The sequence below is a fragment of the Alosa alosa genome, chromosome 22 (genome assembly GCF_017589495.1).
Source record: "Alosa alosa isolate M-15738 ecotype Scorff River chromosome 22, AALO_Geno_1.1, whole genome shotgun sequence".
Lineage (NCBI taxonomy): Eukaryota > Metazoa > Chordata > Actinopteri > Clupeiformes > Clupeidae > Alosa > Alosa alosa.
In genome coordinates, this window is record NC_063210.1 from 21,162,008 (window position 1) to 21,186,276 (window position 24,269).

The window sequence follows — 24,269 nt, forward strand, 5'->3', positions numbered from 1 at the left end:
TAACCGGAGGGTTTCCGATTCGAACCCCGACCAGTAGGCACGGCTGAAGTGCCCTTGAGCAAGGCACCTAACCCCTCACTGCTCCCCGAGCGCCGCAGTTGTTGCAGGCAGCTCACTGCGCCGGGATTAGTGTGTGCTTCACCCCACTGTGTGTTCACAGCTGTGTGCTGAGTGTGTTTCACTAATTCACGGATGGGGATAACCAAATTTCCAAATTTCCCTCACGGGATCAAAAGAGACTTACTTATACTTATGTTCATATCTGTCTCTCTCCTGTCTTATACAGATACTTATGCAGATGCCAGAGTAAAGCTACATCAAGCTGAGTATTCATCTGACCTGACTGACACCAAAGGTGGCTCGAGAAAAAGAAAGTAAGTGTTTGTGGGGGAGTGCAAGTCCAAAGGTAATTTTCCTTCAGAGTATGGAAGCAGTACCGTAATTTATTTCACAACTATTAGCTGCGGCTTATACATTGATTTTGCAAAATTTCTTCAGCTATGAGGTTAATATATGGGGGCAGTTAATATGGTATTAATAGGATTTTTTTTAACTTGCATTAAACACTGTCCTGCAGTTTATACACAATGCAGCTAATACACAGGAAATTACCGTAGGTATGTAAAAGTCCGGCTTTAGAAAGTAAAAATCCTCCCATGTATGGGTTTTACTTGTGCACTTAACACATGTGATTTCACTAACTAGCTGACCTACCTGGCTTAAGAACTGTGCTAATTAGAATCTCCTGATTAAGTGAATGGTAGGAACCAAAATGTGGCAGGACTTTTACTTTCTGAAGCTGAACTTTACACCTTTACGTATGCTTTGCTTTGTATGTCTCTGTTAACCTCTCTAGGGCAAGTGCAAATGTCCTCCAAAGAAAAATGAGCAGCCAATCAGAATCACGTGGGCGTTTGGATTCAGAGGAGGAACTTCCACGCACTCCCCCAGACCAAGTCCGAGGGCCGGCGGAGAAGAACATTATCAGCCGAAACACCAGCCCTCCTGCCCAACAAGATGCCAGGGCCACTGCCCAGCGAGACACCTGCCCTCCTGCCCAACAAGATGCCAGGGCCACTGCCCAGCGAGACACCTGCCCTCCTGCCCAACAAGATGCCAGGGCCACTGCCCAGCGAGACACCTGCCCTCCTGCCCAACAAGATGCCAGGGCCACTGCCCAGCGAGACACCTGCCCTCCTGCCCAACAAGATGCCAGGGCCACTGCCCAGCGAGACACCAGCCCTCCTGCCCAACAAGATGCCAGGGCCACTGCCCAGCGAGACACCTGCCCTCCTGCCCAACAAGATGCCAGGGCCACTGCCCAGCGAGACACCTGCCCCGTTCTTCTGGGAATTGGTCACCCCACTTGTGAAGCCATGTTGTCTAGAATTATTACAATGTTAGAGAAAATGAAGGAGACTCAAGAGGTCCATAGTATGATGTTAAATGCCTTGCCGAATAAGCAAGGCGTACCGACGATAGAGGACTCAGAAGGATCGGCCTCACCTCTAAGAATCAAGCTGACGTTCATGTTCTCAATGAGGAGCAGGGGGAGACAGATGTAAGTTAACTTTTTTTGTATTTCAGACATGTATATCTAAACCAACTTCCGTGGCTACTAATTTGTATAAAACACAACGCGCCACGTAGTGCGCCATGAACCCACATGAACCAATGCTAATAATTACTGGGCAAAATCCTTGCTGATTTAATACCACGCCACCCACTAACATCTTTAGGTCTTCATAAAGAAGAGGAAGTTCTAATACATGAATTTATGCACCATACCTTTTAACGGTTACAACTCCTACAGAAGGAACTATCACTAAACATTAAAATTACTCAAATATTGTGCAAATATTCAAATCACTGTCTGTTCTCACTGTGTGGTTTCCACAGCATGGTAACCTTATGTAAAGCACACTGCAGATTCAAATCAATGCCATTGGTCATATACAAATATACAGCGGGGAAAATAAGTATTGAACACGTCAAAAAAATGTTCAGTAAGTATACTTCCAATGAGGCTATTTGCATGAAATTTTCTCCAGACATTAGTATTAACTCAGATAATCCACCCATATAAAAAAATCCAAACATTAAAGTAGGTAGAGTTAGAGTTATGTGCAATAAAGTGGAATGACACAGGAAAAAAGTATTGAACACGCCTGCTGAAATTTCTTAAATACTTTGTGGAAAAGCCTTTATTCGTAATGACAGCTTCAAGGCATTTCCTGTATGATGAAACTAATCAGTCACAGTATTCTGGTGTGAGTTTGGCCCTTCTTTTAAACAGATAGTCCTTTAATATTAAAGATTTCAGGGGTCCCTCTTGTGAATCCTGATCTTTAGTTAACTTCCAAAACTGTTCAATTGGATTGAAGTCAGGGCCTTGATTTCCTTTCTCTGAAATCAATTGAGAGCTTCCTTTGCTGAATGGTTTGGATCATTGTCCTGCTGGAAGGTCTAGCCATGTCTCATTCTCATCATCCTGGTGGATGTAAAGATTCTCCCAGAACAAAATGACTCCATTCATCATTCCTTCAACTGTATGAAGTCTGCTAGTACCATGAGATGAAAAACAGCCCAACAGTCCAAATCTTTTTGGAGTTTTTTCAGAGTGGTCCTTGGCTCTTGGGCTACTCTTCTGACTATCCTTCTGCCTTCCTGGTCAGAAATCTTGCAAGGAGATCCTGTGCATGGCCAGTTGATGATGTAGTGATGTTCCTTCCACTTGCAAATAATGGCTCCAATACTGCTTGCTGGATGATTCTGAAGTTTTGAAGTGCATCTGTAACTAGTTCCATTAATATGTTTTGCAACAATAAGGTTGCAAAGATCTTGGGAGAGCTCTTTGCTTTTACCCATCATGAAATGTTTCTTGTGTGACACCTTTCTAACAAATTTTGTATAGCTCACCAGTATGTACTAACCCAGCTTATATGAATTTGCACAGATAGGAGGGATAATTTCTCTAACTACTTAGATTCCAGTTTGTTCCTTGCCATTCCTTGCGTTTGTGTACTGCTTTTTCTTAGCGTGTTAAATACTTTTTCCCTATGCCATTCTACTTTTTTACTCATAACACTACTTTTAGACATTAATGTTTGGATTTTTATATATGTGTGGATTACCTAAGTTAATACTAATGTCCGGTGAAAATTTCATGCGAATAGCCTCACTGGAAGTATACTTACTGAAAAAAATGTTGACGTGTTCAATACTTATTTTCCCCGCTGTATATGGCACTATTTCACAATTCCACCCTGCCTTCAAATGCTTAAAGAAGCCCTATTATGCTATTATTTACTGTTTATTATTTCATTTGTTGGGTCTAATAGAATTGATTTACAACGTTAAAGTGTCATCGGCCACCTTATTTTTCCTCATACGTCTATCAGTATTACAACCTCTATGTGAAACGCCCGGTTGCTGAGAATTTTGAGGCAGTTAGAATCTTGGCGCTGACAGAAACGTCTCGTCAGACATTTGTAAGTTAGGCAATCTACTTATCGGGTTAAATTGTAGAATCTTTGGAGTTTATCCTTTTTTCTCTTTTTTGGAATTTATCCCTAGGTTGGCATGGTGACAGATGTAGGGAGCACAAGTGTGGACAAAGCAACACAGCACAGTAAGTGAATTAACTAAGTGTAACTAAAGTTGAGTCTTCAGTCAAGTCATTGTGGAACTTGAATAGTGGTCAACATCTATGTGCCTTTGTAATAATACCCAAGTATGATTTGTGACATTCTTGAAAACACTGAGATTCAACCAAGTTGCAGTTATGAGAGAGATCTTAATCCTTGTTTTTATTCTAGGGTCAAAATTGTTCTCGTTATTGAACCTGTTACTGTACAAAGGCGTTTGGATATTCTTAAATGCTAGTTTGTTTTCCAGAGGTTCGGAAGAAGAACATGCCGTCAAAAAGCAAACTGCAAAAAGCTGAGAGGGAGCAGTCAAAACGGTCCAAAGGTGAACAGAGTCCGAAAAAGCAGTCTTCAAAGTAAGCACTATTGAAAAATGCGGTAACACTTTACTTGACAGTATCGACATAAGAGTGATATGACACTGTCATGAACACATGACACTGTCATGACACATTAACCCTAACCCTAATCCTAATCCTAATTTTAACCCTAAACCTAATCCTAATCCTAACCCTAATTTGTTATGACAAAAACCGACACTTAATGACAGAAGCGTTATGTCATAAATGTTTATGACTTGTTTATGACACGTTCATGACAGTGTCATGTTACTCTTATGTCGATACTGTCAAGTAAAGTGTAACCGGAAATGCTCTAGCTGAAGTGGGGTTGCAAAAATTAAGCGATTAATAGTACATTTATTGGCAACTATATAGACACGAGGCATTTGAGGACTTAAAGGTACACTATGTAAGACTTTTACCTTAATATAACCTCTGAAGCCAATTTGATGATAAAAGAACTTGTAATAGGGGAATTATTCACCTAGTATTGCCATAGAGCATAGCTGTAGCTCTGAAGAATCAGAAGGTTGTGTAGTCCTGATTGTAAAGTGAAACTTAGAAAAAATAAGGAAGCTCAGTGTTTCCCACAGAATTTAATTCTATTTGTGGTGGTAGTTTTGCAGAATTACCTTGAATGCAACAGTTTTTAACAAATTAGCGCAGTGTGGTTATGATGCTAACCAGATTTAAGCACAATGTCGTACAACCTAGAAAATCATTTTGTGGTGGTCAATGTTGATATTGTGGTGGGCCGCCACAAATAAGTCAATGTATGGGAAACACTGAAGCTGTCTAAAGCAAGTGGTATATTCCTCCGTGTCCATTTGCGCGACGTCGAAGACGTGCATCATTGATGCACGGTCCCAATTGTTGGGAAGCACACGAAACCCCCAACATGGACTATATAATTTGTACTGTCACTATGAAATTCAACAACAGAACAAACAAGAAAACAAATGTTAACACCTCATTATTTTTTTTAAAGGAAAGTCTACAATAGAGAGGACGTGGCGCTAGCTTTGGGGGAGCTGCAGGTTGGGGGGAGCCTTCGCAAGGTTGCGGCAAAGTACCACATCCCCCACACAACCTTGCAGGACTACAAGAAAAATAAGTACATGCACCATCCTCACCCCAACCGCATCCTGACTCCGGCCGAGGAGGATGCCCTGGTGGACTACATTCGGTGGATGAGTGAGCACGGCTTCTCCATCACACACGCGGTGGCCAAGACGCTCGCTTTGGAGATGGTGGAGGCCACAGGTCGCCCCGCCTTGGTCAACCTGGAGGGAGGCTTCAGCAAAATGTGGTGGTTCCGTTTCCGTCGCCGCCACTGGGACAGAACCTCAAGAACACCTGACACCCTGGACCGCAACAGGCCTCATGGAGCAACGGAGGAGGCTGTGGCTGTGGATGGGCTCTTCTCTCTCATTGAGCCCCTCTACGCTAAGCACGGCCTGGGAGATAAGCCGCACCTAATATTTAACTGCGACGAAACAGTGTTTGGTCAAACCCATTCCAGAGAAATGGTCTTCTGCCAGAAGCATGTAGATTCCCAGCAAAACACTTTAAAGGATCCTATAACTGTCCACTGCTGTGTAAGTGCAAGTGGTGAGAGTATCCCACCCCTTATTATTTTCACCAAATCCCTCCCCAAAGCTTCCTACGCCCTAGACGGGCCCAAAGACGCGCTGTACGGCGTCTCTAAGGAGGGCTATATGGACAGTGACCTGTTTGTGAAGTGGCTGGGCCACTTTGTGAAATATGCCCCCACCGAGCGCCCCCTTGTTTTGTTCCTGGACCAACGTGAGACGCACGTCTCCAAAGACGTGGTCAACTTCTGTCAAGACAAGGGCATCGAGCTGGTGTGCTTACCGGCGAACACCACGCACATGCTCCAGCCGCTGGACGTGTCTGTGTTAGGGCCGCTGAAGCTGGCGTCCCAGTTGGGGCTTGTTCGAGGGGACCGGGTGAGCAAGCGGCGGTTTTCTGCGCTTTTTAAGTGCGCATACCGCAAGGCGGTGACACCAACCAATATAAAGAGCGGGTTCAGTAAAACGGGCCTCTTCCCACTGGACAGGGCGGCGGTGGATTCTCCACAGGTAAATACAGTAAATAAATTAATAATCAGTTACCGTAATTACCGTAAACATTTCTTAAGACATAAGATTATACTATGCAGTTTCGGGTACATTTTGTTAACAAGCTCCGTGTTAACAAGAGTCGCGGGATATTTATATTTTACGACTGAAAGCCTGACGAGGTCGACTTTCTCTTTTCCTTTTCTTTGTTTCCTCCGAAACCACTTTCCTTGTTCCCATTGCTGCCCGAAGCATAAAATACATACGGTTACTAGCCTGCAGAGTGTGCCAAATACAAAAGACAAATTGTGGTAATTGTTGTTTCGAACACAAGTTGTGTGTTAAAAAAGCACTAACATCAAATATACCTTTTCCCCGTTTGCAGATCGTGAAAACGACAGCCTCTGCTTCGCGTGCTGCCTCCACCAGTGATGCTGCTGCCGCCCCTGATGCTGCTGCCGTCCCTGATGCTGCTGCTGCCCCTATAGGTGGGAGCAATGCATACTTGTGTATATATTTGACAAATTTTCAACCGTCCCATCCTTCCTCAAGGTGCTCTAAGCGATGTTACACGGTTTCTAAGCTAAAACATTTTTTGTTGCATACTGCAAACACCATCCGCTAGCTGTCTGTGGCCTGCATACACTGTAAAAAACTCGGTCTCTGTGGACAGCCCAGGCTCCAAAAACGGCAACAAAAACAACTTGGTCCAACCTGGACCATAAAAACAACAAACTGTTCCAGCAAATTGCCGATGAGATGCCCGTTTAGGAGAGTTTCAATTGCATGGGAGGGAGGGGGAGGGAGTAGCGTGCTAGCTCTCTGTTTTGTTTGAACGTCAACAGAAGCGACGTTACCCAACTTCGCTTAGAGTACCTTTTAAACGTTTTCAAAATGGTTCTTGTTATTGAACCTGGTTATGTACAAAGACGCTATTTGTAAATGTTAGCTTGGATATTCTTAAACACAAGTTTGTTTTTACAGAGGTTCTTAAGAAGAACAAACCATCAAAAAGAAAACTGCAAAAAGCTGAGAGGGTGCAGTCAAAACGGTTCAAAGCTGAACACCAAAAAAGTCCAAAAAAGCAGTCTCCAAGGTAAAGACACACACGCACACACACACACACACACACATACATATACATATATGTACAGTGCAACCAGAACGTTTTCAGACCCTTTCAAGTTTTCCACATTTTGTAATGTTTCAAACTCATCTTAAAATGTATTCAATTCATTTTTTTCATCAATCTACACACAATGCTCCAACACTCCACAAAAAACAGGTGTTTGGAGTGTTTTGTAAATTTATAAAAAAATTTACATAAGTATTCAGACCCTTTGTTATGACACTTTGTAATTGTGCTCTGATGCATCCTACCTCTATCAGTGGTCCTTGAGATGCTTCTACAACTTGATTGGAGTCCACAGTCTGTGCCTAAATTAATTCACTGGACATTATTAGGAGAGGCACACATCTCTTTATATACGGTCTCACAGTTGATGGTGTATGTCGGCGTGAAAACCAAGCCACAAGGTTAAGAGAATTGTCCGTAGACCTGCGAGACAGATCAGAGGAAGGATACAGGAAAATTCTGCAGCATCGAAAGTGCCCAAAAGCCCAGTAGCCTCCATAATTCTCAAATGGAAAAGTTTGGAACAACCAACAGTCTTCCTAGATCTAGGTGCTCAGCCAAACTGAGTAATCCGGGACGAAGGGCCTTGGTCAGAGGCCAAGGTCCCTCCGACATACACCATCAACTGTGAGACCGTATATAAAGAGATGTTTGCCTTTCCTAATAATGTCCAGTGAATTCATTAAGGCACAGGTGGACTCCAATCAAGTTGTAGAAGCATCTCAAGGACCATTGATAGAAGTAGGATGCACCAGAGCTCAATTGCAAAGTGTCATAACAAAGGGTCTGAATACTTATGTAAATGAAATATTTCAGTCTATAATTGTTAGAAATTATATATATTTTTGTGGAGTGTTGAGAGTATTGTGTGTAAATTGATGAGAAGGTTGGGAAGATTGTGTAGTCCTAATTGTAAAGTAAAAGTTAGAAAATAAGAAAGCTATCCAAGTCGTCAAGTCAAGTCAAGTCAAGTTTATTTATATAGCACATTTCATACACAGAGGTCATTCAATGTGCTTTACATAAACAAAACCAAACAATAATAACAAATAAAAGCATAGAAGGGCAATATAGTCAAAGAATAGTTAAAAGGTAAAGATCATAATAAAAAGAAAACATAAAACACAAGGTAACATCATTTAAAATAAAGAATAATTAGTAAGCAAAAACAAAGGCAAAAGTAGTAAAAAAGTAATAAAAGACAAAGTAGAATAATTGTCAAGGCAGATTCAGAGTTTGTAACTCGGCACAGTTAGCAGAAAGCATCTGAGAACAGTTTGGTCTTTAAGTCTAGATTTAAAACTGGCTACAGTTGGGGCCTTTTTAATGTCATCCGAAAGTTGGTTCCACAGCTGAGCCAGCATAGAAGCTAAAAGCTGCTTCACCATGTTTAGTTCTAACTGTAGGTTTTACTAGCAGGTTTTCACCTGGGACCTGAGAGGACGAGAAGGTGTGTACTGCTGAAGCATGTCTGACAAGTATTTAGGTCCTGCTCCATTTACTGATTTATAAACAAGCAATAGTGCTTTAAAGTCAATTCTGTGACTTACTGGAAGCCAGTGCAAGGACTTAGAATTGGAGTAATGTGGTCAGTTCTTTTAGTTTTTTGTTAGAGTCCTAGCTGCTGCATTTTGTATCACCTGAAGCTGTTTAATAGTCTTTTTAGGAAGGCCTGTGAACAGTCCATTGCAGTAATCAACCCTGCTGGAGATAAATGCATGAATGAGTTTTTCTTTTCGCTTTCATGTGGCTGTTGAAATTTAGATCACTGTCAATTAATACACCAAGATTTGTAACAGTATCCTTTGCCTTAAACCCTTTTGTGTCAAGGAGAGTGGCAACCCTAAGTATTTCCTCATTTTTTACCAAATATAATTACTTCAGTTTTTCTTTGTTTAGCTGAAGAAAATTTTGAGACATCCAGGTGTTGATTTGTTCTATACACTGACACATAGATTCAAGAGGACCATAGTCGTTTGGTGATAGAGCTAAGTAAATTTGTGTGTCATCTGCATAGCTATGATATGAAATCAAATTATTTTGAATGATTTGTCCAAGTGGGAGCATATAGAGGTTGAATAATAGTGGCCCCAAGATCGACCCCTGGGGAACACCACAGGTCAAGGGCGTTGGTGTTGAGGTACAGTTTCGATGGCAACAAAAAGCTCCTTTCTTGTAGATATGATTTTTAGCCAGCTGATAACTATGCCTGTAAATCCAACCCAGTGTTCTAGTCTGTGTAGTAAAATATTGTGATCAACAGTGTCAAATGCTGCACTAAGGTCCAGTAGCACTAGGACTGATGTTTTACCTGAATCTGTGTTGGTATGTCATTGGAAACTTTAATAAGAGCTGTTTCAGTGCTGTGATTTGCCAGAAAACCAGACTGAAAGTAATCAAAATACCCATTTGATGTTAGGAAGGTGGTTAATTGATTAAAGACTACTTTTTCAATAATTTTGCCAATAAAAGGTAGATTGGATATGGGCCTGTAATTGTTTAGCATGGAGGCATCCAGGTTATTCTTCTTGAGAAGTGGCTTTACAACAGCTGTTTTCAGTGACTTAGGAAAAGTGCCAGACAGCAGTGATACATTTACAATTTGAAGGACATCCGCCGCTATGAGGTGAAAAACAGTTTTGAAGAAATTGGTAGGCAGAGTGTCTAAGACACGTGTGGAAGAGCTGAGATTCTGTACCGTTTTTTCAAGTGTTTCGTAGTCCATCAAGCTGAACTCTGACATCAAGTTTAGTTTTCCTCTGTTGTTGGAAGTTCAGGTTGTTGAATTTGTAATTGAGCAGATATGTTGAGTCTGATTTTGTCAATTTTACATTTAAAAAAAGATGAAAACTCATTGCATTTATTAGTTAAAGAAGTTCAGGCTAATTGTGGGGAATTTGTTAACTTATCAACAGTTGAAAATAGAATCTGAGTGTTATTTGAACTTCTATTGAAAATGTTAGAAAAGAAAGACTGTCTTGCTTTGCATATTTCAGAGTTTATATGTGGAGCATCTCTTTATGGATTTCATAGTGGATCTGAAGTTTGTATTTACGCCATTTTCTTTCAGTCTTCCTACTCTCTTTTTAGAAGTTTAACTGCTGGATTTTGCCTCCATGGTGCTTTCTGTTTGTCCTTAACTTTCTTGAATTGTAATGGAGCAATGTCATCCATAATGTTTGCCATTTTTGCATTAAAGTGATCAAATAAGTCTTCAGAGTCTGACAGTTGACTTGACTTTAGTGAAAGTGCTTGCTCAAAGAGAGCACTTGTCTGATCATTTATGATTCTCCTTTCCAAGTCGTCAGTTGTTAGTACAACACAGGCGGGTGATTGACTATCATGGTTCTTTTGAGTTTACTTTCTGAAACTGGGTTACACACCTCTGGTTCTTTGTAGCTTTCACCTTGAAGAAAAGGTAGCCCCCCCCACCCCTCATACTATATAATCTGTACTGTCACTACGAAATTCAACAACTAAACAGAACAAACAAGAAAACAAATGTTAACACTGATTCTTTTATTAAAGGAAAGGCTACAATACAGAGGACGTAGCGCAAGCTTTGGAGGACCTGAAGGCTGGGGGGAGCCTTCGCAAAGTTGCAGCAAAGTACCACATCCCCCACACAACCTTGCAAGACTACAAGAAAAAGAAGTACCTGCACCAGCCCCACCCCAACCGCGCCCTGTCTCCGGCCGAGGAGGATGCCCTGGTGGCCTACATCCAGTGGATGAGTGACCGCGGCTTCCCCATCACACGCACGGTGGCCAAGACGCTCGCTTTCCAGATGGTGAAGGCCTCAGGCCGCCCCACCATGGTCAACCTGGAGGGAGGCCTCAGCAAAATGTGGTGGTCGCGTTTCCGTACCCGCCACCCAAACATATCCGCAAGAAAAGCCGACACCCTGGACCGCAAAAGGGTTCATGGAGCAACGAAGGTGGCTGTGGATGGGCTCTTCTCTCTCATTGAGCCCCTCTACGCCAAGCACGGCCTGGGAGATAAGCCACACCTAATATTTAACTGCGACGAAACAGGGTTTGGTCAAACCCATTCCAGAGAAAAGGTCCTCTGCCGTAAGGGGCAGAAGCATGTATATTCCCAGCAAAGCACTTCGAGGGATCCTATAACTGTCCACTGCTGTGTAAGTGCAAGTGGTGAGAGTATCCCTCCCTTTATTATTTTCGCCAAATGCCTCCCAAATGATGTCTATGGCCTAGAAGGGCCAAAAGATGCGCTGTACGGCGTCTCTGAGAAGGGCTATATGGACAGTGACCTGTTTGTGAAGTGGCTGGAACACTTCGTGAAACACGCCCCCACCGAGCGCCCCCTTGTTATGTTCTTGGACCAACATGAGACGCATGTCTCCAAGGACACGGTCGACTTCTGCCGAGGCAAGGGCATCGAGCTGGTGTGCTTACCGGCGAACACCACGCACATGCTCCAGCCACTGGACGTGTCTGTGTTCGGGCCGCTGAAGAATGCCTTCACCAAGCTGGCGTCCTCCTTGGGGCTTGTTCGAGGGGACCTGGTGGTGAGCAAGCGGCGGTTTTCTGCGGTTATAAAGCACGCATACCTCAAGGCGGTGACACCTGCCAATATAATGAGCGGGTTCAGGAAAACAGGCCTCTTCCCACTAGACAGGGCGGCGGTGGATTATTCACAGGTAAATACAGTAAATAAATAAATAGCCATTTACCGTAATTATTATTATTGTGTACAATGTGTGCCGAATACAAAGGATATTGTGGTAATTGTTGTTTAGAACACAAGTTGTGTTAAAGTAGCACTAACATCAAATATTACCTTTTTCCCCTTTGCAGATTGTGAAAATCACTTCCTCTTCTTCGCGTACTGCCCCCGGTGCTTCCGCTGTCTCTCCTGGAGGTACCCCAGCCGTTTCACCAGCCACAGACCCCTCTGTCTGTGCCACCACCACTGCCTCCTCTAGTGATGCTGCTGCTGCCCCTGATGCTGTTGCCCCAGATGCTGTTGCCCTGATGCTGTTGCCCTGATGCTGTTGCCCCAGATGCTGTTGCCCCTGATGCTGTTGCCCCTGATGCTGTTGCCCCAGATGCTGTTGCTTCCGCCCCTGATGCTGTTGCTCTTGCCCCTGATGCTGTTGCTCTTGCCCCTGATGATGTTGCCCCTGCTTCCGCCCCTGATGCTGTTGCCCCAGATGCTGTTGCTTCCGCCCCTGATGCTGTTGCTCTTGCCCCTGATGATGTTGCCCCTGCTTCCGCCCCTGATGCTGTTGCTCTTGCCCCTGATGATGTTGCCCCTGCTTCCGCCCCTGATGCTGTTGCTGCTGCCCCTGTTGCTTTTGCCCCTGATGCTGTTGCTGCCCCTGTGGGAGATGCCAGCTCCAGCATTGCTACCGCTGCCCGTAGTTGTGCTACCAACCGGTATGGTGCCTGTTCAACTTGCGGTTCGAAGCCGAACCCCCTGGTGCTGGCTGGCTTAATCCCGGAGGAGCTTGCAAACATTCTGGTCCCCCCCAAGTTTGTGAAGTCCGACTCTCCCCGGAAGCGCCTGCCTCTCCCAGCGAGGGTGATCACGTCGGAGGAATATGCCGCCCTCTTGGAGGAAAAACTCGCTGAGGAAAGGGCCAAACAAGATAAGAAGAGGTAGGCCTCTCACAAATGTACTGTATCATCATATGATTAGGATTATTTCATAATAATAATATTATTATTATTATTTAAGCTGACCACAATGATGGGTAGAATTGTTCATCTGTATAAAATCAGCAGGATGAAACCAACAGAAATGTGATCACTGTTCCCATGGCTTCCATTGGTAATGGTTTGACTGGTGCTCTTTGACGCCATCTTTTTGCAGCTCTAGTACTATAGCTTAATGGCGCCACCTACTGTTAATCTGAAGGTGCTCTACTTTTAATATTTGGCCAACCTTATTCAGATGAGTTTAGTGTTGACATTTACACCATGGATTTGGTTGTGAACCCAAACACCATAGCAACACTCTGGTATGTGTGTTAGTAAACTACTACACTGCTCAAAAAAAATTAAGGGAACACACATCGGATCAGTACTCTGACGTTGTTTGGTGTTGAGGTGAAACTGTTCTGAGGTGATTGTTTGATTTTGCAAGAACTGTCTGCCAGAAAGGAGAAAAGGGTGCAAGGTTTTAAAAAATGTGTTTTGGCAATTGTGAAAAACTGTAAGTGTTCCCTTCATTTTTTTTAGCTGTGTAGAATTAGGCTTGTACTTTTAAAATATACTGTATTTTAGTGGCATGAACTCAGAAAAAAAATTCCGTTGTTAATCATTTTGATCGTGACAGACGACGGAAGAGGAAGAAGAAGGAGGAATGTTAAAGAAAATGGGAGGAGTCAAGCAGACGAGGAGTCGCGGCCACAGTCGTGATGCGGATGCTGACTACAAGCAACGCTCTCTGGCTTCTTGTAAGCCTCAAATTACTTGTGATCAAGTGAACTGTGTGAACTGTTGTTTGGACTACACCAATGTTGTCGATTAGTGAATGGTAGCTCATTACTTACTGTATCTGAAGGACCTTGCAATTGAAACTCACAAGAAAAATACACAAGCCAAAGGGGCTGTAGAGACCGATTCAATAATACAACATTTTTTTATTGCTTAAACTGCCATTAGGACAATCTATACCAAAAAAGGGCTATAGTCTGAGCACACATACAAGAAATTAAACATTGTACAGACATTGGGTAAAATAGAATTTTTTAAAAAATAAGACAGAAAAAAGAAAGATGGTCCTCGGTCGACCGGCAGGTGGAGGTCACTGCGGGTCACGTGACACCCTCAGAAGGATGGGCAAGCACCCTCAGAAGGATGGGCAAGCAGGAGAGTTCCCTCCCTCGGTAACAGAAGCTAAGGCAAACTATGTTAATCTGTTTGGTAACGTACATACTCACTCACACACACACACACACACACACACACGCACACACCTCCGCTCATCAATTCCAGTCACACACATTCACACCCAGTAAAGATAATTAACAAAACAAAACAAAAAGCGACAGAGGAGAAGAGGTCAGTGGTGAAAGCGGGGTCCTTTTCCAGCTCTGTGTAGGAACATTGTCATGTTTACATGGGTGGCAGCAATGGGGATGGAATGGACAGCAATATCACTTTACAGTACAATGGTAAAACAGTACAAATGGAGAGTTCCAGAAAAAAAAAAGGAGTCATTTTATCCCTCACAAAAAGACCTTAAACCCGACTGCAATTTAGTGCCCCTAGTACTACACAGCACTGAAGCTGTACATCAAAAAGCTTGCATTTCCTTTTTTTTTTTTTTTGTCTTCTTGGGTTACTTGCCAACACCAGTCACCTGTTTATCTCAGGTAACCAACAGCCATGGCATTCGGATGCTGCACATGCAGTTCACATTCCAATGAGAAGACAACTCCTCACGATACTCAGTAAAATAAACTTTGTAGCGTGAAATGTGATATCAGAACGACTTAAAAAAAGAATGACTCCATTTTGTCTGCATGGGGTTGATCACCCAGTACATTGGCGCAAGTCTCCGTAATACAGTGTCCCTTCCTGTTTGAGGCCATGTCAGAGATTTGAGCGCGGAGCTTGTTGTGAAAGTTAAGTATGGTTTGATGTGCTCTTGTTTGGGGTTTCTTACAACAGAGCAAAGCTTTCACATCTGTTATTATGGCACTCCTAAATAACATGGTGTTTTTGTAGAAGATTTCTTACTCAAAGAATCTACACAACGTTAAAATGGTGGCGCAAATGGTTAAACATGTAGTAAGTGGCGGATACTGACGAGACATTAAATACTGATAACGATACATTTTGGTCTAAAACAGCTTTTCCCAGTAAGATCTGATCATAGTTTTGTCTTGTTACGATTGAACTGGCTTAATATATTCTCTTGTAAAATCACAACAGCAATGAATTGTTGTGCCATACACATAAATTTCAATGTTTGGCACTAGTTTCAAAACTAAACAGAACGGAGCAATGCTCGGAAGCAAATGACACCAACCAATTACTGAAGAGAAACTTCAAGAGTTGAGAATTGAAAAATTCAAATCACTGAAACATTTTACAACCCTTTTTAACAGTTAAGATAAGCAAAAATATGCTGCTCAATTTTCTCCCACACAAAACCCCCGCAAAACAAATCACTTTGCCAGAGAATAAGCCATAAAACCCAGAATAACCTACTGTATTGAAACTGATGGTAATGACACAGGATTACGTAACAATCAAATGCCCTCTACTGTTGTCTTGTAACCAACCGCACCCTGCTCATTTCCACCGACCCCCTAACAATATCCAATCTAACTAAAACCCCTGGTGTGAACGTTCACATTCGGAACGACTTTATCTGAGACATAAGGTGTGTTTGGAACCTGACTTTTTTTCTGTTTGATTGGCCGTGCTCAAAGCAAGGTTAAATATCTGGCATTCTAGAAGTCTGTTGGAAGGTTAAGTGTTCCAGAAAAGGTCTCAGGTCAGATTGCTGGAGCTGTGCCTACACTACTCTGGTCCATTCATAAACGAGTTGACTTCAGAGGAGAACCCAAGGAAAAGACGAAAGATCCACACACATTAAGGCTGACTGCCAGTTCTGAAAGTTTTTTCAGGAGTAACGTCAAGCAAGAAGCTACCAAACAACATTGTAATTCGGGCCTGTATGAATTTCAAGTGTATTGATGTCAGTTGTTGTTTTTTAATTATTGTTTTTCACACTCTCTTTTGGTTTCTTCAAGATATCCTTCATTTTCAAACTCACACTCAGAAAACCTTTAAAAAAAAAAAAAAAAAAAAAAAAAAAGCCACGTTTAACAACCACACGTGAAAAGCAAAGTGAGAACATTTCAATCTGATTGTCTACTCTTCCACGAGCCTCCGCCAAAACCACTACTGCACTGTCGCGTCAACAGAAACATCCCATTCTTCAATGAACTTAACAGGTGCACGAAACAACCACAAAAAAAGGTGTCAAGCTGGTGAAGTGCAAGGGGGTGCCGCTCCTGGCTCTTAAAAAAACATCCGACCAACCAACCAACCAACAAACAAACAAACAAACAAACAAAAAACCTGGAGGAAACGGCAAATGCAAAGAGCATACTGTGGAGACCCTGCCTGACCGTGAGGTCTGGGCTGAGGGGGGGTTGAGGGGTTGGGGCAAGGCATGAAAGAGAAGAGGGGGTGGAGGTTGGTGGAGGAGGGTGGGTGGAGGTTGGTGGTCCTACGGGTTTCCTTAGACGGACAACGAGACGAAGCTGTTGTACTGCTGGATGTTGCGTTTGAGGATGTCGGAACAGGGCCCGAGGACACGCTCGAAACGGGGTCGGTCCAACTTCACACACTTCAGCGGACCACGGGCCACAACCGTAGCGGCACGTGGACGGTTCATCAACAAAGCAATTTCACCTGCAAACGAACACAAACACACACCAGAGTTCTCAGTAAAGACTTACAAATGAACACTATTCCAGTTCATCATAGGACTAAAAAAATAAAATAAAAAAATCCACAGGGAAGTACTACTTCAGTGTCTTCTTATGCATCAATGTATGTATAAAATATCTATGTCTTCAGAAAAGAAGAAAAAGATTCCCACCGAAGTAGTCAGAGGGTCCTAACCGTCCGACCTCCACAAACTCCTCATTCTCTGACCTGCGTTGCAAAACAGCGGCACTGCCCTGTGTGAGGCCCCCAAAAAAGAAAGAGTACAATCAACAGCAACTCAATAACCCTATATGGCTGACAAAAACATGCTAATTTCAACATTACTTAATTAATTGAATGAAATAAGTTATTGTTAAGTTTTGAATAATACAACTTAATTGAACACAGGGTTTCTGCAAATCTCATTTCATGCTTTTTCATGCCACTTTAAACTAATTTCATGCCCATGTCTAACTGCAGATACAGAATTTTTCCATCATTTGATATTTCCTCCGTTCTTTTGCCACAGAGTACACTCACTCAGTCACACTCATAGCACGTTGCATTACTAGCATCTGGTGTTGCAACTTCATGCACCGGCTGTAAAAAACAGGCAATTAAAAGGTTCCGCCTGTCAACCATTACGCTATACTTCTGATCAAAATTAAATTTAGATGTTTATATAATCAAAATAAATTGTGAAAAACAATGTTTTTATTCCATGAAGTTTACATCATTTTTAATGCCTCTGAACATCGAAGTACATGCTTTTTCATGCCATTTCATGCCTGAATTTTCCCAAAATCTATTTAATTACTTTTCATGCTTTTTAATGACCCGCGGAAACCCTGTGAACAGAGAATGTGTTGGTTACCTCCAGTATGATGAAAAACTCGTCTCCCGGTTCTCCCTGAACTACAATTTTCTGGCTGTCCTCGAACTGAACTGGCTCCAGTGAGTCGGCCACCGTGAGGCGCTCCCACTTATCCAAAGACTCTGAGGATGCATGGAAACAATGCGAGTTAGCCTTATAATCCTCCCGTCTAGCCAAGGCTGACTGGATTGACAAAAACATCGACAAAGACAAACATCAGCATCAAAGTTTAGAGTCAATGTTTACCTAAGATGGAGACTTTGCTAAGGAACTCGTCATACATTTTCCTCTTCCTTAAAGTGCTCCCCTGAGGGAGACAGAGACACAGACACAGGATTCAGAGAAGACACACCAAAACACAGGAGTACTGACATTTTGTGGCATTACGGAACACACTACTTTTAAACAAATAAAAGAAAATACACCTTTGTTATCAAAACAAACACAAACAGCTTCAATAAACTCCAGACCATGTCCACACACCATCACAACCTTTTTTTACGGAATCAGAACCCAGAACCTAGTGGCATCACCCAGGTAGGTGCTGCACATCGGTAGTGGTTTAAGTGAGACTCCCCCCTTCACTGTAAAGTGCTTTGGGTACCTTGATAAAGCGCTATATGGCAAAAATAAGATTGCTCTGCCGCATACTGTTGACCTGAGCGAACCTGAGGACGCTGTATGCGAAACGCGCTCTTCGGTCTGAATAAAACCGAGTAAAAAGTCAACAGTGTGCGGTAGAGCAATCTTATTTTTGCTATTTAAGTATGTTCCTGCAATCTACCTGCACCTAACCAGGCTGTGTGTGGATCTTGGTTTCATTTGAAAGCGATATATGGATTAAATGTGGGAGTATGAACAGCACAGTGTCTGCCCGTCTTACCATGAGTATTCTCCGGTAGCTGTCTCGGTCAATACCCCACAGCTTGACGTTGGTCCTGGCTCTGACTGTGGCGGCACGAGGAGTGCCGTAGATCAGGGCGAGCTCGCCGAAGCTGCCCCCCTCGCCGATGTTTGTGGCCCACTCTCCGTTCACATACACCTGAAGCCAACACGAAACAGAGGAAAGACACTGAAGCGAATGCAACGGTAGCGAGCTTGTACGTAGCTGTGCAGCAGCGCGGTCAACACAACACCAGTTACATGCTGTGACCCGGATCGGGAGTGAGGTTTAGGGAGGTGAGTGTAATGTTAGCCAACTGCTACATAGCTGTGCAGCATGTATGTTGTGTAAACCTCCCTCCCGACGGCTTAAGAGACGTGCTAGTGAGAGAGCTAGCAGCTTGGGGCCTTTAGCTCGATTGCTAGCACACTTGACTTCCAATCCGAGGGCTGCGCTGCGTCGTCAACACTACGCAGGTTATATATATATATATATATATATATATATATATATATATATATATCCAGGAGTGCTTGGACTACCACAGTACATATAATATGAGGACGTATCATGTACCATTTCAAGACACTGCTGCAAAATACAGGATATGAACAGAGAAAGATGCAAAAATGCTTAGCAATGTTTTGATACAGTAGAAGACGATACAGTATAGCTTGACCAGGAGAGGTATCAGACTGGACATAGTCGAACTGAGTTGCAACTTGATAAACTCATTAGTGTTCAGTGTCACATAGTGGCACTACTTACATCCATCTCTCCCTGATCGATGACATAGAAATTATCTCCCTCATCACCTGTAAAATGACAAACATAATGGAACTTTAAACTGCTGACGAGCCATGGGGCTTAACAGCATGTGCTCGACAAGTCACATCCAGCTGTGAAGAATAGCACAATCAATTTACAAAAGCGATAAATAAAATGAAATTAATTATAAAGGCATTAAAAAAATGTAGTTTGCATACATAACTGAGATACAACATCTGCTGTAGTAAAGTAAGTGATCTTACCTTGCTGTATGACTATCTCCCCAGCAATATACGTGACTGGGAACATAGCATCAAAGATGTCACTGGAGAACAAATGAATGGAAAGATTGACTGTGAGGACTTCTACACAAACATAATGTAATAACGTGATTACCCTTACATTGGGGAAAAACAGAAGATAAAAACATCCACAGAAAAATGACTTGACATCTAAACCTGACTGGGGGCAAATGTCTGTACCTTCTTTCATTGTCGTCAAGGTGGGAGAAGAGCACGTTCTTCTCTATGGCTTTGGCAAGAGCTGCCATTGTCTTGTAATCTTTAGGTATGACCTAGAATAGGATCAGATTAGAAATGTATACATTTAAGAAGCAACAAGCAGACAATTATGACATACACACCAATTAACAGATTATCAAAATAGTTGGCAATTAATTTAATGTGTCAACTAATCGATTAATTGTTGCACCCCTGTAGTTGATGTCACTGTATGCATCTGTGTGTGTGTGTGTGTGTACCTTGCGGACGTATGAGGCGGCATCCTCCTCCGTGTAGACCTCGGCACTGATGGCTCCTCGCCGCATGCGACCCTTCACCACGGGGTTCATGGGAGGGGACACCTCATCCTCCCGGGAGTCCGAGCGAGAACTCGCCTTCTGCTGATTCTGGATCTGCTTGGCTTCCTCCTGCAGGGCCAAGAGAGGAATGCAAAACAACACACATTAATAACACATACAGTACATGCATGTGTATCATCTAGAGAGGAACAAACATATGAAATGCACAAAGTACACACATGTGTATGATAGAGGAACATATGAAATGCATACAGCACATGCATGTGTATAATAGAGGTACATACATATGAAATGCACATAGGTCATGCATGTGTATGATATATTATAGAGGAACATACAAATGAATGCAAGTATATAGATATGTGCCATGAGAGGTTCTGAAGTTTAGATGGAGACAAAGGCAAGGCACTTGCTTTACACAAGCCAAAACAATATGTGGTTTACTTTGCAACTATTGTTTTATACATTCTTATACCAGCAGCAAGACAAATAAACATATATATATATATATATATATATATATATATATATATATATATACCAAGGAAAGACATATTTTGAGAGTCTAGAAAATGACGACTAACGGTGAACAACTTGCTAGTTCTGTGACGGCGCACCAGTTCATGAGGGGAGGCCGATAGTGAGTAATGTGGTGTCAATAAAGAAGTTCACATCAAGACAAAGCTCCTATTCATTCTTGGAAATATCACAACATCCCCATATTCTTCTAGCCTTTTGAAGTGCAAATTGTATGTATTCATATGCTCTCACAGAGAGCTGGACACAGTACAGTGTCTTCACATTCTTTTGCCTCCTCTTGAAGAGCATTTTTATGTTTATTAATTTATTCTCATCACTGATAAATATAACAAATCTTAACCTCCTCTAAATGACAACTAGATGGATCACTATATTCTCATTGATTGGTAGGACATCACATGCAATGCAATCACGATAGCAATCATGGGACATAACACACCCACTCAACTGCCACTTCACTGTAATGTCCTCTTAGCACAGGTACAGATCTCAGATCTGATATGATATGCAAAGGGCCTCACTTTGACAAAAGCCTGGAAGCCACAACCATAACCACGCTTAAGCAGAAGGGCATTCAGAAGCGCAGAACTCCGCAATCGTGGCCATGTAGCTCCGCTGTACATACAAGTCAAGTAAAACTCAAACTCGAGATATCCGTGTGAAGCTGGCTAAACACAGCCCAATTATAATCACAAGACGCACATCGCCTTAAGGCAACCAGCTTGATGTGAAAATGCTATACTGCACTGCATGAATTCATTAATTCCATGTCATGGGAACACCCACACACTGGTTTAGGAACCCCAAAGCCATCAAGTGATGCATTTCCTCAGTTTAAACACTAGAGGGCAAAACAGGCGTGAATGCCATATGGCACAAGAGTAGGGAAAGCAAAACTAAATCACTACAGGAGGCCCATGTGTCAGACGAAATGTTATGAGTTCATCCTTGGACCATGCTACGTCTTTCCACCAAGCTTCATGGAAATCGGGACAGTAGTTTGTGCGTTATTCTGCACATTGACGGACGGACAGATAGACAGACAGACAAATCACACCGAAAACGTTACCTCCTGGCAGAGGAGATAGCTTGATAGCTTGTTGGTAGCCTTGTGTTCACTTGGGTGACTTTGAATACTGTGTATGATATTGTGTGATGTTTTCGTAAGACCTGACAGATAAATCAGAGTATTATCGGCCGATATTAGCTATTTGCCGATCTATCGGTATTAGCATTGATAACGGACGATAATTATTTTTAAATTAAAGGGGACGTATTGTGAAAATTTTGCTTTTTTCATGATTTATTATAAGAGCCTTTCAATAGGCTACCAGATAGTTTGGCCCAATTGTACACAATATGTTGGACGATGGTAGCATAGTGGTTAAGGAACTGGGCTAGCATGCAGTAGCCAAAAAAGTTGTGGGTTCAATACCCGACTTTCACAGTTGTGCCCTTGAGCAATAACCTGACAATAGCCAGATGAATTTCGCTCCGCCTAGCTCCACTCATCCATCTGGAACCGTTCCATTGAAGTGTGAGAAGGCTGGGCCTAATCAAAAAATGCTTGCATATGATTGAATAAGCCACTTGTCCGTCATCTATTGACGTGCTACTTCAACCACTCACATCGAAGCCAACCCGTGACGCTGATAACAGTCTCACAGTCGCTTCTACGCTATGTCACATCTATGAAACTCCGCCCTGCGTCCTGATTGGCTGAACCATAAAAGTCGGTTGCAGAAATCACTCTCAATGGAAAAGGTCCCAGATGGATGTGAGTGAAGCTAGGCGGAGCTAAGCGGAGCGACATTCATCTGGCTATTGTCAGGTTACTTGAGCAAGGCACTTAACCCCGAGTTGCTCCAGGGTCAGTAGCCTTTGTAATATGATTGGGATATGTAAGTCACTTTGAATAAAAGCTTCTGCTAAATTAATAAATGTAAATGTAACATTGATCTGAACAGTAAGTTTCAATATGCTAATTATTGGACATCATTTTTACATTGTGTAGACAATGTATACATTATTGTTTTCTGAAATCCTCAAATATTAATATTGGAATCAGTCTTTACAATTCCATATCAGTCAAGGTCTAGTTCTTAGTTATGTACTATGTATGTTATGTATTAACTGATTATCTTTAGTCACGGCTTGTATATGTTTATGGTCATTGTTATTATCATGACTTGTCATTACTATTGTTATTATTATTATTATTATTATCATTATGTAGTGTTGTGGTGTATCACGCCCCACCCAGGGACAATTAACTAACAAATTAACTGAAAATATCTGTGACCCCCATACCTTCTCCAGTCGCTCAAAGTATTCCCTGAGGAAGGCCATGGGGCGGTCTGGCCTGGAGGTGCACAGCTGCACGATGCAGTCCTTCAGCAGCTGCTGGACGTTGTGCCGCTGCACGTACAGCTCACACTCCCGCAGGCTCTTCTCCTCTTCGCTGCTCGCACTGCCGGACGCCATGCTGCTGACCTTTGACTCTTCAACCTCTGACCTTGGAGGAGGACATGGGATGGTGAGCTTCAGAGTATCAGTTCTCATTTCCAGTGAATAAATGGTTTCTGTGGTTTGTGATCTGTTATCAATGCATTTGCACATACAGTAAACAACTCCCCCAACAAACAGTTCTGTGTACTCTGTTATTTTCTGTACCTCATACCTATCCATTGTGTCATGGATTTCAATGACAACAATACAGCAAATGATTTTGCACCTCGTTGATCTAAGTACTTTAATACCCACTATCGAGTAGAAAAACACACACACACACACACACACACACACAGCTGCAAACATAATCAACAAGACGATGAGAACAACGGGGCACCGAGATTATTGTATTAATTTTGCTGCCCGCTTGTAATTGGATTCAGGTCAATAATAATCTGTGTGCGATTGTAATGCCTATGACAAATAGTAGCTAGGCCTATTAACCTTACGGCACAACTTGCTGGCTACATTTAGTTACAACAGTTACATACGCAGCCCGATAAGATGACATTGTAGGCGTTTATGATTTCCAAGGGTACACCCAGAGTTATTTTCAAGTCCAAATATTAACGGAAACAATTGTTTCAAGATTCAGAGGTCGGGTTTGCACTCAGAAAGTAACGTTAGCGTATTAACACTTCCAAGCTGGAATCCACGAATATCAAATTATTGCGAATGAAATGTCAAGTTTCGAAAATAAAAAAAACATTTCCGGACATCATCTTAACGTTACCCAACTTCTTACAAATAACATTAATCTAAATAGGTAGCCTAACTTTATGTTACCGTTGACGTTACCTTTCTTTTAACAGAACGAACAATAACGTTGGCGTCTCTGTCGTACTTTGAGCAAGTGCCTTTACAGAAACAGGCCTGTTAACTTCGTGTATTAACCAATGTTTTCAGTTCTTCTGAGAGCAAGGTGTCACGGCCTTTTAAGGCGACATTAATGTTGACAGAAAATCGGATAAAATTTTGGGCCTCAACTGCTGCCCGTCGACGCCATCTTGATTCGTATTATAAACAAATGACAGTCGTAGGATAACTAGCAAACTGTAAAACATCATACGATATCACTCTCTGTTGTGTTTACCAACCATATATAACAAAACCCTGCACAAATTCATTTAATTACCTAGATCCTCGAATTTTTCTTTCTCTCAAATGTTATGTATTTTCCGGGTAACAGAGGCTCAAATTCTTGATTCTTTTCAACCTCTTGGATGGTTGCCCTACCGGAAACAGGTCAA

General features: G+C 42.4%; 2 protein-coding genes across 5 annotated transcripts; one reads left to right on the forward strand and one right to left on the reverse strand.

Moving 5' to 3' along the window:
- Window positions 1–1,439: 1,439 nt before the first annotated feature.
- Window positions 1,440–13,917, forward strand: LOC125287248. Of its 3 annotated transcripts, none has more exons than XM_048232815.1 (9): window positions 1,440–1,561; window positions 3,577–3,631; window positions 3,898–4,003; window positions 4,977–6,090; window positions 6,455–6,557; window positions 7,054–7,165; window positions 10,733–11,867; window positions 12,025–12,828; window positions 13,508–13,917. In XM_048232815.1, the coding sequence occupies exons 2-8, from the start codon at window positions 3,583–3,585 to the stop codon at window positions 12,214–12,216; spliced, it is 2,811 nt and encodes a 936-aa protein (XP_048088772.1). In that variant the 5' UTR covers window positions 1,440–1,561; window positions 3,577–3,582; the 3' UTR covers window positions 12,217–12,828; window positions 13,508–13,917. The 3 variants fall into 3 exon arrangements, with proteins under 3 accessions (XP_048088772.1, XP_048088773.1, XP_048088774.1); XM_048232816.1 differs by having other exon boundaries at window positions 13,524–13,917; XM_048232817.1 differs by lacking the exons at window positions 1,440–1,561; window positions 3,577–3,631; window positions 3,898–4,003 and adding an exon at window positions 4,301–4,388.
- Window positions 13,795–24,269, reverse strand: prkar1ab (protein kinase, cAMP-dependent, regulatory, type I, alpha (tissue specific extinguisher 1) b). Of its 2 annotated transcripts, none has more exons than XM_048232822.1 (11): window positions 24,155–24,269; window positions 22,819–23,018; window positions 19,909–20,076; window positions 19,631–19,722; window positions 19,412–19,473; window positions 19,149–19,195; window positions 18,381–18,539; window positions 17,744–17,804; window positions 17,498–17,619; window positions 16,796–16,877; window positions 13,795–16,605 (listed from the first exon to the last, which is right to left on the reverse strand). In XM_048232822.1, the coding sequence occupies exons 2-11, from the start codon at window positions 22,990–22,992 to the stop codon at window positions 16,433–16,435; spliced, it is 1,140 nt and encodes a 379-aa protein (XP_048088779.1). In that variant the 5' UTR covers window positions 22,993–23,018; window positions 24,155–24,269; the 3' UTR covers window positions 13,795–16,432. The 2 variants fall into 2 exon arrangements, with proteins under 2 accessions (XP_048088779.1, XP_048088778.1); XM_048232821.1 differs by having other exon boundaries at window positions 22,819–23,023.

Bases quoted from the DNA above. Each gene is read 5' to 3' on its own strand.
- LOC125287248 (XM_048232815.1), top strand. From the start codon at position 3,583: ATGGTGACAGATGTAGGGAGCACAAGTGTGGACAAAGCAACACAGCAC. The intron at 4,004-4,976 runs GTAAGCACTATT...TTTTTTTTAAAG, and splicing joins CCGAAAAAGCAGTCTTCAAA to GAAAGTCTACAATAGAGAGG. The intron at 6,558-7,053 runs GTGGGAGCAATG...TTGTTTTTACAG, and splicing joins TGCTGCTGCTGCCCCTATAG to AGGTTCTTAAGAAGAACAAA.
- prkar1ab (XM_048232822.1), bottom strand. From the start codon at position 22,992: ATGGCGTCCGGCAGTGCGAGCAGCGAAGAGGAGAAGAGCCTGCGGGAG. The intron at 17,805-18,380 runs GTAAGACGGGCA...TGTCTCCCTCAG, and splicing joins GCTACCGGAGAATACTCATG to GGGAGCACTTTAAGGAAGAG. The intron at 16,878-17,497 runs GTAACCAACACA...GGCCTCACACAG, and splicing joins AGTTTTTCATCATACTGGAG to GGCAGTGCCGCTGTTTTGCA.